The sequence below is a fragment of the Zootoca vivipara genome, chromosome 6 (genome assembly GCF_963506605.1).
Source record: "Zootoca vivipara chromosome 6, rZooViv1.1, whole genome shotgun sequence".
Lineage (NCBI taxonomy): Eukaryota > Metazoa > Chordata > Lepidosauria > Squamata > Lacertidae > Zootoca > Zootoca vivipara.
In genome coordinates this window covers 57,975,093-57,987,562 of record NC_083281.1, presented here as the reverse complement: position 1 = coordinate 57,987,562, position 12,470 = coordinate 57,975,093, and the positions used below count along the sequence as shown (strand labels likewise).

At 41.9% G+C, this 12,470-nt stretch overlaps 1 protein-coding gene across 1 annotated transcript in view; it reads left to right on the top strand.

The window, feature by feature from the left end:
- CDH1 (cadherin 1) overlaps positions 1 to 8,179 on the top strand; it is a 34,839-nt gene extending 26,660 nt beyond the window's left edge. Inside the window, exons 11-16 of the mRNA XM_060276027.1 lie at positions 1,498 to 1,640; positions 2,178 to 2,399; positions 3,185 to 3,406; positions 4,410 to 4,540; positions 5,455 to 5,598; positions 6,302 to 8,179. Of these exons, the coding sequence (XP_060132010.1) occupies positions 1,498 to 1,640; positions 2,178 to 2,399; positions 3,185 to 3,406; positions 4,410 to 4,540; positions 5,455 to 5,598; positions 6,302 to 6,514 (1,075 nt within the window). The 3' untranslated portion in view covers positions 6,515 to 8,179. The remainder of the gene's footprint in view (positions 1 to 1,497; positions 1,641 to 2,177; positions 2,400 to 3,184; positions 3,407 to 4,409; positions 4,541 to 5,454; positions 5,599 to 6,301) is intronic.
- Positions 8,180 to 12,470: the final 4,291 nt, after the last annotated feature.

Sequence of the window (12,470 nt, the reverse complement as noted above, 5' to 3'; positions counted from 1 at the left end):
TAAATTTTGGATTATATTCTAACTACTACTAATAATACATTTACCATACTTATTAGCCACGTGTTGCGGCTGTATTTGAGCAGATTATTCCGTATTGCAACACTGGGGTTTTGCTTTAGTCCTTAAACAGTTGCAGGGGCATTTCATCTGTTTTTCTGGGTGCAATTCAAAGCACTGGTGTTTGACTTTTAAGGCAATTTATGGCTTAGGACCCAGGATACTGGAAGGAACTGTGACCTTCACACCACCCTCCCCATAAAATAAGGCGATAATGAAGGCTTTTTTAAAAAAAAAAAGTTCTAGACCTGAATGTTTTTACTGCAGGTTTTTTTGTGGTGTTTTAATAATAATTTTAAATCATATTAAAACAAAAAACAAAAACCCAGAAATTTGTTTAATTCAAGGCAAGGTATAACTTTGTTAATAAAAAGCAATAATAGCTAAATGACACTCCACACCACTTAGCAGCCCAAATTAAGTGTCCCATTGGACGGCACATACCTAGAAGAGATGGCATGCTCTTATTGAGGTGTGTGTGAGCGTATTCTTGTAGGCTTGGCTTCCTTCCCACTCCATATTTGGCCCATTAGGTACACTCAGCTGAATGAGCACTTATTATCTATATCTGTTGCAATAGCCAAGGTGTAAAATAAAAAAATTCCTTCAGTAGCACCTGAAAAATTAAATTTTTTTATTTTTTTTAATTTTTTTATTTTGCTTCGACTCAGACCAACACGGCTACCTACCTGTAACTATAGCCAAGGTGTGTTAAAGAAAGATGGGGGAGCATTTTTCAGGGGGCAGGGGGCAGGGGGGGGACATGCTGAAAGTGGGCAGGGCCAGAGCCCAATGGGTGGGGCCTTTCTTTTCCATTTTCCTCTCTTTTTCTGCCATCTCCTTCTCTCTCCCTGTCCACAGCTCTCAGCTTACCTCTGCAAAGCTTTTCACCCCCTCACTCGACCCTTCCATTGCTCAATTCGTTTTCCCTTTCTGTCCATTTTCCCCTCCCCCTCCCCCCCCCAAATTTGGGCTTCACCACAGAGCCTAGGGCTTGCTGATCAGAAGGTGGGCGGTTCGAATCCCTGCGATGGGGTGAGCTCCCGTTGCTCGGTCCCAGCTCCTGCCCATCTAACAGTTCGAAAGCACGTCAAAGTGCAAGTAGATAAATAGGTACCGCTACAGCTGGAAGGTAAACAGCGTTTTGTGTGCTGCTCTGGTTCGCCAGAAGCAGCTTTGTCATGCTGGCCACATGACCTGGAAGCTATACGCCGGCTCCCTCGGACAATAACGCGCGATGAGCGCCGCAACCCCAGAGTCGGTCACGACTGGACCTAATGGTCAGGGGTCCCTTACCTTTATCTTTACCAGCAAGTAATGATGCCACAGGTGACTCTTGGGCTGCAGGTTGGCCATCCCTGACTTACAGGGATGAACCTTCAATTGTTTTGACTGGCAAAATGTCAGAGCTGCTGTCACTCACCCTCATTTCTCTTGCAGTTATTCTATTGGGAGCGACCCAGCAGGGTGGCTGAAGATTAACCCTGAAAATGGCATCATAGAGACGAAAGCCCCTCTGGACAGGGAGTCTAAATTTGTGGTAGACAACACCTACACGGCTCTCATCTTGGCAAGTGACAATGGTAACTGGGACACATTTTTAGCCCTTTTCCTTGGGGTCAGGTGCTCCTCCAAGTCACAGGCAGGAGCAGGCCCTTGCTACATTGACTGTGATGGATGGTTGTGCAAAATGTTGGAAGCTGAGGAGTTTAACTGGCATATCCCAAGACCCAAGGAGTGCCCATCTTTTCCTTTTGATGCCAGTTCCTCCTGAGATTTCTCAATTTCACATTTATCTTTGAAAACGTGTACATTGCTGTGTCTAAGCATTCAAAGATTGAGGGGAAACCATACTGTGCCGCAACAATGAAAACTTCTAAAACATAGAGCAGGTTAATAACCTATCCATTTCAGTTTCTTATTTCTCCACTGTTGCACATTTTTTGTTTGTTTAAAAATCCACACACCCACAATTTCTTCTAGTATATTTTTGTTGCAATTTCTCCTTAACTGAACTTTTGTAATCAACTTTCCCTAATATTTTTGCAAACAAAAAGTCCTACTATACTGCATATTTGCACATTATTTTAACTAACTGAAATATGTTTACCTCTCTTTAGGGATGCCTTCACTCACAGGAACAGGAACTCTTCTCCTGTACCTGGAGGATGTGAATGACAATGGGCCAGTGCCAGACCCACGAGCCTTTGAGATCTGCAACCGGAAACCTGAACGCAAGGAGCTGAGCATTGTGGACAAGGATCTTCCTCCAAACACCCAACCCTTCAAAGCAATGCTGCTCTTGGGCTCAAGCGCCAACTGGACAGTCGAAGTAAACGGAGGTAAGCTAGTGGGAGGGGTGGTGTCTGCACTCTGTGGACCGGTATGCATGTGTGGAAGGAAATTGCTTGACCGCCTAGCCTTGAGCTGTCCAAGGACATATTGTTCTGCTCTGCCTAAGAGGCCTCATTCATGAACAGCAGCTGAGGTAGCAAAGCTGTGCCCTTGCTTGTACTACTTTAGACTGCAGAACAGGATTTGTGTGACTTTCCTATGCATAGAAAACTAGTAAGGCAAGTAGAAGGCTTTAGTAGAATCCTCCTTCTTGGTATCTAGTTTTCTATATGTATCTAGTATTCTTTGCTTTTATCTTTAAGCCGCCTTGAGTGCCATCAGGGGAAAAGGCAGCGCATAAATAAATAAATAAATAAATAAATACTATAATAATACCTGCAGGGAAACTATAATATCAGGGAGGAGGTTTCTAATCAGGGCTTCTACCTGACTTACTAATTATCTAAGTGTAGGAAGGTCCTGTCCCCTCTACTTCCTGCATGGAAAAGCATGCCATGAGGTGAGTGGGGTGTTGAAAGCAATACTGTCCACATTTCAAGTTTCCTACCTCAGCTGCAGCTCTGTGAGAATGAGACCAAAATTAGACAATGTGCATAACAAACACGTGTGTTAACCAGATAATCTACTGCTGTCCCTTTCCAGAATCATTTTAATATTCAAGTTGGTTCATGATTAGGATAGAAAAAGGCCGAGCAGAGTCTGTTTCTTTTCCTTGCTTTGCCAAGCCCTAACCCTGAGCCTGCTTTTTCTCTCTCCTTATGTTACCCCATAGATAAACTGGTCCTCCAGTTGACCAAGGAGCTGGAGCCAGGTGAATACAGCATTACCCTTGAGCTGCACGATGCCGGGGAACAATCCCAGACAACAACAGTCAAAGCCCAAGTGTGTGACTGTGAGGGGGCAGCCAAGAATTGCGAGAAGAGGGCATATATCGCAGGCGGGATGGGGATTCCAGCCATTCTGGGCATCCTTGGTGGCATCCTTGGCTTCTTGAGTGAGTATTTCCTGCAAGGTCTCATTTTGCCCTTGAAGGTGGGGGATGGGAAAGTGTATTCTGTCCATTTTATGCCTGACACCAACACACCTCTCTTTATATGTTTGTTAAGTTAATTTGAGACTTTTCCCGTTCCATAAAGCGACTGACAAATGTAGTAAATAATAATAGATGGATTCTGCAACTTCAGTAGACCATCCACACAGATGCAGTTGCAGAGATGAATTTGTTTTGCCTCTGATACTTGTGGGGAATGGCACTGGCAGCGGCAGGGAGGAGAAATGCAAGGCATTGAAGGTGATTAGTGGAAGTTATCCTGGGTCCTCTTCTTCCCAGCAACTCAGATTTCGCCAGACATTCCTGCCTGTCCATTTCCCAAAGCAATACAAAAAAAGCAGTATGAGCGTTTTGTAAAAATAAAAAAATGCTGAATGCCAGTTCCGGTAAGACTAACTTTGCACTAGTAGTATCAAGAGCCCTAGCCAAATGCAATGGAAGAAGAAAAGCAATGCCTAGAAATCTGTTTCCAAAATGTGATGGGAAGACAGATGTTTTAATATCAAGAGCTTCCAGTGGAAAATGGCAGAGCTGGCCAGGGTGAAGTGTTGAGGAGTGGGAGAGAAGAAGAGGACCTAGAGGACACGCTCCTTTGCCAGCTATTGAAACTTTGGGGTGTGTTTGAGGTATCTGCAGATACACTTCCTCCTGTGCATCCATTAATTTAAACAGGTCTACCTTGAGTAAAACCATACTGCTGTGCTGCAGAGCTGACCTACTTGCAAGATGCCGATAGGGGCAGAAAAATGTCTTTCAGCTCTGGGTGGGCACCGCTGTAGGAAAAAGTATGGCTGAAGCTGAGACAAATACTGTACACCTGTCTGCCCGTTCTGTAGTTGTGGAAGTACAGAATAGATCCCACTCTGTTTTAGAGCTCCCTGAATCAGCCAAGCAGACTGTCCAGGCTGGCATTCACAGTTGCTTCTCCAACTTTATTTTCTTTCAGTCCTCCTGCTCCTGCTGCTGCTGTTTGTGAGGAGGAGGACGGCAGTGAAGGAGCCTTTGCTTCCACCAGAGGATGACACACGAGACAACGTCTACTATTATGACGAAGAGGGTGGTGGAGAGGAGGATCAGGTGAGCTGCTGAGTCTTAGCCCAAGAGGGATGGGGCTACTTCTGTGGGTTGCCCACAAAAGCCATCACTGCCCTGCTTTCCAAGTCGTCATGCCACCTCTTTCCTCCTCTACACATTTTTGTTCTTTTGGGAACGTCACATCTTGGCACCTGACTTGTAGAGTAAGATAATACTATGGCTAGTCCTGAGGTCACATTGCAAGCTGGCCACATCTCTTGAGCCTTTGCTTAGATCAGGGATAGGAAACTTTTTTCAGTCTGAGGACCACATTCCCTTCTGGAAGCCACATGCCAGTGAAGGATGGAGCAAGAAATAAAAGTGGGTGGAGCAATGGGTGGGACTCTTCCATACAGCAGGCTATAAGCCAAGCAGCTTCACACAAACACACACATGTGCACGCACACACTCTCCCCCTCTGTTCATCCAGGCATATGATACATTATCATAGAACAAAGAAGGGCACATACCAGCCAGGCTAAAACACTCTGGAAGGTTGCAAAGCACAAAGCAGGGCTGGCAAGAGGTATGTCCCGGGGGGGGGGGTAGCACAGGAGGGACCGCATTCAGCCCCAGGCCTGAGGTTCCCCATGTCTGGCTTAGATCAAGCAGTTCCCATAAATTTACTTCATAATTTACTTTGGCCTGACCAGCCATATATTTTTTAAAAAACAAAAATGTAAGAATGGATTAAGAAATGCATTGTTGTCCCAAGGGAGTAAACAGCATGTGTTTATATACATTCATTTCTACACTGGAAGATGCATTCTGCCCATCTCTCACAATCCTCCTGATCCTTGTTAACTAAAGATGTTATGTCCTGCAAAAGGTGATGTGTGAAAATGGTAGCATCTTATACTGTGGCTCATCTTACCTCTTGCATCTATTTTCTGAATGTGTCTCTCTACACTTCCTAGGACTATGACATGAGCCAGCTGCACCGTGGTCTGGATTCCCGCCCTGAAATCACCCGCAATGATGTTGTTCCGACTCTCATGCCGGCTCCACAATACCGCCCACGGCCTGCCAACCCTGATGAGATTGGCAATTTCATTGATGAGGTGAGTTAAACTGGCAGCTGAGCAGCCACTTGCCACACAAAAGAGTCCCATCACATTTGCTGTCACTGTTAGCAATATGTTTGGATAATCCTCATAAATTGATGATGATGATGATCTACTTACACTTCTGCAGTGGTACTGAAGTGTAAAGGGTTTAGCTTTGATTGACCAATTAACTGAAGTTTGGGGATCTGATAGACAAACAAAATTGGATTTTGTTATTGATGAGTTTACTGTAAGTCTGTTTAGGAAAGAAAAAAGAATTCTTTTATAGAACATTTCTCAAGTCACCACAATTCTTTTTGGAACAACTTGATCACCTTATCCATTTGCATGACTGATAATTCAATTGATGTCCCAATTAATGACAAATCTTCAGTTTTGGTTATATGCATGTTAGATTTTCTAGTCATATTTTGATTTATGTTTTCATTTTTATATTACTCTGAAAAAATGCAAATGTGGTGGTGGTGGGAGGAAGAGCATGCTTAATAACAGGGAAGAAAATTACCATAGCTGCCCAATGGCTGGTCATACAGTGTTCTCCAAAGTAATGTTTCTAGATGTGGCCTTTTGGTCAGGGGTCATGATTTTCTCCAGAGAGCTGGTATCTCATTGCTCTAAAGCAGAGGGCCGCTATTGCTACAATCAACTTGCTCTAATGTGGAACAAACTAAACAGATCTTCCTTTCCCTTCCTACAGAACTTGAAGGCAGCAGATACAGACCCCACGGCACCCCCATATGACTCTCTGCTTGTGTTTGACTATGAGGGCAGTGGCTCTGAAGCAGCCTCCCTGAGTTCTCTGAATTCCTCCAATGGTGACAGAGACCAAGATTATGACTATCTGAATGACTGGGGCAACCGTTTCAAGAAGCTGGCTGACATGTATGGCGGGGGCGAGGAAGAAGACTAGATGTCACTGGGATTAAGTAGGGTTTAGCTCTGTGTGGAAAGACAGAAATGGAATCGATGTATCATCAACTTTTCCCGGCAGCTGACCATTGGTCCAATTTGCTGCTCTTTCTTGCAAGTTGCCAAAATGCTGCATAAAACTTGCCTTACTCCCAATCTTAGCCCCTCTTGAGGTGCATTCAGAAGACCACAATTTCTTCATGATTCCACCCTTGTTCACCAAAGATTATGATTTCTATATAGGCAAGAGCCTACATTATATGGAAACTTCAAGGGTGTTTTTTATCACTACCAGAGCCTATGAGGCAATTTGCCAAACTTACTTGATTTATTAATACAGTAATAATAGAATACTGTTTAAGGAATATTTTAGGTATGACTTCAAGCCTAGCAGTTTTGTGAAATGCAGCTGAAGTTATATGGTCTGAAATTATTAACTCTTTGGGAACCCTTAGTACTAATGCACTTTAGGTGTTTCTAGCACTGTCATTCCAAAGCACTAACCAAAGATTTATTCCCAGGGCTGCTGAGTGTATCCAGCAGTTCTGTACAAGTGTAACACAAATGTGAAATTTGGAACTCGGGGAAGAATCTTAGGCCTCTGGAGAATCTTGGCTTTTTTTCAGAGGACAATTGGCTGCAAAGATGGATGGTGTCTGATTAACGTAGTGGAAGCTGAGGCAGGTTTTCTAGCATATGGGGAATGAGGCAGGCTTTTGGTGCAAGGTCTGCCAGGGATTTGAATTTTTCCTGCAAGGTTGGGATCTGGCCCATGGATCAGAAAGTTTCCCTACCCACAATATACAGGGTTTATCTGTAGATATATGTGGTGCACACTGCATAAATCATATTTCCTTGGTGCAGGACTTTGGCGGGTTTGTTGAGTTTATAGGAGTGCTGGTTTTAGTGCAGTTAAAACAGCTGTGATTATTCCAAATGCTTACCTTGTAATCCTATATGCGTCTATTCATAATCCCCTTTGAGTTGATTGGGATTTACTACCAGGCAAATGTGTGTAGGATTGCAGTCCTAGAGAGTAGCAAGATTTAAGAGGGGGCAGATGACAAGAAATCCCAGAGGAGGAAGACCAATATTTAGGGGTCCCTGATTCAGCTGATACCAAGTGCCTTTGCCCTGCAGCCTTAGCACTGACCTCTTGACCATTCTCTTGGTGACCTTTTGGATCTCCCATAATATTGCAGACATATGCTCATGCTATCTCTAACCATGTTTAAAACCTAGTTTCAATCCTTTATGCCATGGATTGTATCTTTTTGTGTTCTGTTGTTCATATACTGTATGCCCCTTTCTGTGTGTATAAAATGCAGTTGAATAAGGTGTACATTTTCTTCTTAAGCATTTATCAGCCAAGAAATCCATTTTTAATTTTAGGTGGACATTCTGGTGAAGGTGCCAGTTTTTTTCCTACGAAATGTTTTTCAGAGTTAGGTGCTTTATATGATTACTGTACAACTGATAGGGTTGTTGTTGTTTTTTAAAGTGGCTTTCTCTGGTTTTAGGTCTGTATATTTAGCTTACCTTTTCGAATATGTAATGTTTAGAAGACAGGTGGAGGGGAACATGCCTTAAAGCCATTATTTATCCCTTTATTTTATGTGATTCCTTTTTAATAAGATTTTAATAAAAACATATTTTTTAAAAATGGTCTTTTTGTTTGTTGCTGGATTTCTCTACATCATTTTCTCAAATTGGTCAACCTCTTAAACTTGCAATATTTTCCTGACTCAGAATAAATGCATTAGAATGTATCAGCCATATTCCTTATTTATTTAAAGGATTTATGAGCTGCCCTTCAGTAGAGTTTCCAGGACTCCTTACAAAAACAAGGTAAGAAACCCTTAAGAAAATAATAATAATGCTGGATCAGACCAGAGATCCTCTAGTTCCGGTATTGTGGTAGGTGAACTGTGTACTGGGATTTATAGTCAAAGACTCAAAGGCATAACAAGGATTCCTGAGGAACATAAAAAGAGTGAAGCTAGCTTTAATTTCAGTTCTGAGTGAGTTCCTGAAATAAAGAAAGCTGCAGCATTTGTCTCCAGTGTTTTGGATCTCTTACATATAACACTAGTCCAGCATCCTATTCTGACATTGGATGAATAGATGCAGTAGCACTTTCCCCCCTCCCTATGCCCAACAGTGGAAGAAGAACATAGCCAGTGTTGTTAGTAGACGTTGAGAGCCTTATCCTCTGTGAATTTGTTTAACCCTCATCTTTTAAAGCCATCCAGTTTGGTGGCCATTGCTACATCTTGTAGGAACAAATCCCATAGTTTAACTACATGTTGTGTTCAGTACTTCTGGTCCACCCTCAATATTCCATTGTTCAATTTCACTGGATAGCCCCAGTGTCTAGTATTCTGACTGGGATAAAACTTTTTTAATCCACTTTCTCCATACCATGCAAAATTCTACACACCTTTATCATAAGAATGTGTCCTTTTCTTCTAAACTAGAAAGCCTCAATACTGTTCCCTGAACCCTGGCAGACTCTTCGGGAAACTGAGAGGCTTGTGGGGTTTGAGAGGCTACAGTAACAAAGATTTAATACCAATGACTTTCTTTTCATCTTGGCGTGAAAATGGCGCCTGGCGGGGTTGTAGGAGGAAGCTAATTAAGTGACAGCCCAGGTGGCACTGTGGTTAAACCACTGAGCCTAGAGCTTGCTGATCAGAAGGTTGGCAGTTCGAATCCCTGTGACGGGGTGAGCTCCCGTTGCTCGGTCCTAGCTCCTGCCAACCTAGCAGTTCGAAAGCACGTCAAAAATACAAGTAGATAAATAGGAACCGCTACAGCGGGAAGGTAAACGGCGTTTCCATGTGCTGCTCTGGTTTGCCAGAAGCGGCTTTGTCATGCTGGCCACATGACCTGGAAGCTATACGCCGGCTCCCTCGGCCAATAATGCGAGATGAGCGCACAACCCCAGAGTCGGTCACGACTGGACCTAATGGTCAGGGGTCCCTTTACCTTTACCTTTTAAAACGTGCTAGAAAGAAAGCTCGGCATTCTGTGGGGGCACACTAAGAAAGGTGTGTGTGCATGGAGGCAAAGGAGAAAAAGATTGTTGGACCTTCTTGTCCCACCCCAGCAAGAGGGGGTGTGGAAAGAATAAGGAAAGAACTTTTAGCCAAAACGTATACCTTTGTTACAAGGAGAGAAGACGCGGAAACGTTCTTCCTGGAACAAACAATGCGTGTGATGAAATAAGAGAAAAAGGGGGTGAAGAGGAGGTAAAGTATGATTTAAAGGGACAGACAGTTGTTTCTCACTCCGTAAGGGTTTGAGCTTTAGAAGAGACCGCCGCAGAGGGGACTGTTTAATATACGGAACTTTATTTGTGCACGGAACGTGGATACTTATACTTTACCCTCACTAATCTATATATTACTCGTAAAGGACCTAAAACATTGTATGACCCATGGCGAAGGAAGAAGTACGGCGCGCCCCCCCCCCCATGAATACTGCTTGCTTCTTAAAGGAAAAAAAATAGACATGGGAGGAACAACAACAAAAAACACTGAATGGACTGGCATAAAAAAGGGTGACGGGTGTGGGCAGGAAAGTCATTACTAAAAGGTCTGTTACCTTGTAAATTAAGTACCTAAGAGGATAGGAGGGTAAAGGATAGATTGTAACTGTACTGTAGAGTGTATGGTGATTTAAGAAAGGAACTTTGTCGGGTAGCCATCTAGTGGTGATTAAAACATACAGCAAGTATGGGAGAAAAAAAGAAGGGAGCAAGACTAACAACACCAGGAGAAAGACGACCCTCTAAACAGGAAGAAGGCAAAGATTGGGAGGGGCTCCTAAATGAGATTAAGAAGGAAATTAAACGAAGTGAACAAAATATTGAAAAAAGATGAGGGGCATAGCTGCCAAGTTATCCCTTTTTTTCAGGGATTTTCCATTATGCTGAATAGGCTTCCTCGCGAGAAAAGGGAAAACTTGGCAGCTATGATGAGGGGATATCCAGAACTCAATAGACCAGAAATTTGAAAAAGTGGTGGGGGAATTATCCCAGCAAATAAAGGAGGTAGCAGTAAAATTGAAGGGATTAGAAGAAAGCACACACAAAAAACGCAAAAAGATGTGAAAGAAATAAAAAAGAGAGTCTGATGGTCTAAAAGAGGAGATTAATAGATTGAAAAAAGAGAAGGATGATATCCTGGATAATCTGGCTCTTTTGGAACTAAGACAAAAACAGCTTAATCTGAAATTTAGGGGCCTCCCAGAGGAACAGAATGAAAACATTAGAGAAAAACTGTCGGCGGAAATAGCAAAATGGGTTGGGTTTAAATAAAGAGGAGATAGAAGTGGCAATCATGAATGCCTTTAGAATCAAAGTGAAATCTGTAAAAGCAAAGGCAAAAAAGCTCCCAGGAGATTGCTTAGTGATTTTTAATTCTATGCAGATAAGAAATGAGATTCTGAGACAAAGTTTCATACAAAAATTAGTAATTGATGGCAGAGAAATAATTGTATTTAAAGAAGTGCCCACCAGAATGTCTAAAAAAAGGGGGAAAGTTCCGAGTTTACAAAGGTATTGAGAGGGAATGAAATCAGTTTCAGGTGGGAAATACGAGATGGAGTTTCATTTTATTTCAAGGGTAAAAGATTTATTATCAGAAATCAATATGAGATTGATAGGTTTGGAAGAAAGTACGGCCAGATACTAGGAATGGAGAAAAGTAAGGAGGAAGGGGTAACAGGAGGAGAGGTGGATGAGGAAGGGACACAAGGAGGAGAAGAAGGGAAAAGTAAGGAAGAAGAAGAAGAAGGAGAGTTAGATATAGATTTAGATAAGGAGGAAGAAGTATAAAGGTGGGGGGGAAGAAAACAATATAACTATTTTTTAAAATAAACAAAAATGGCATTGAAAATAAAATCATGTAATGTGAATGGCTTAAACAGCAAATGTAAAAGAAATAAGCTTGAATATGTTTTGATAAAAGAAAAAATAGACATAATATGCCTACAGGAAACCCACATCTCAAAGAAACATGAGAGGATTTTGGTAAATAAAAAATTAGGCGCAGAATTTGTATCTTCAAATGATAAGAAAACAAGAGGTGTGGTAATATACGTAAACAAAAAATATAGTCCTGAACTAGTTTTTAAAGACAATGAGGGGAGAGTGATTGTTGTCCAAATAACGGTACAGGGAGAAAAGTTATTGATAGTAGGGGTATATGCCCCGAATCAAAAGAAGGCGGAATTTTATAAGAACCTTGAAAAAAGCTTATTGGAATATCAAGATGAAAAAATGATTTCGCTGGGTGACTTGAATGGGGTGGTGTCACAAACAATGGATAGAATGGCAAAGAAAAAACCCAGCATGGACGTAAGCTCCCTAAATCCTTCTTTAACTTGGTGGAGAGACTAGGATTGGTGGACAGTTGGAGGTTTAAAAACCCTACAGTAAAACAATTTACATTCTTCTCCGAGCCAAACCAAAGCTCGGGGAGAATAGACTTTATATGGATATCAAAGGAATTGACTATAAAAATTAACAAAATTGAGATCCAACCGAGAGTATTTTCAGACCACAATCCCATATACCTGGAATTAGAAGGTGAAAAACCCTCTTTCCGGTGGAGATTAAATGAGGGCTTGTTTAATGACCAAAAAATATTAGATAAAGCAAAAAAAAAACGATTAAGGAATACTTTGAAATAAATTTAAATAAAGAGACTGACTTAAATGTAGTATGGGATGCGGGAAAAGCATATATGCGGGGTTTCTTTATCCAGCAGAACAACATCAAGAAGAGAGAGAGAGAGAAAAAGAAATAATAAATAAGAAGACAACTCATAGAAAATGAAAAAAAATTGATATCAAAGCCTGGGGACAGGAAACTAAACCAATACTGTACATAAAAAGGTTGCAGACCCAGTTTGCTATATTAGTAAATCAAGAGATAGAATGGAAACTAAAAT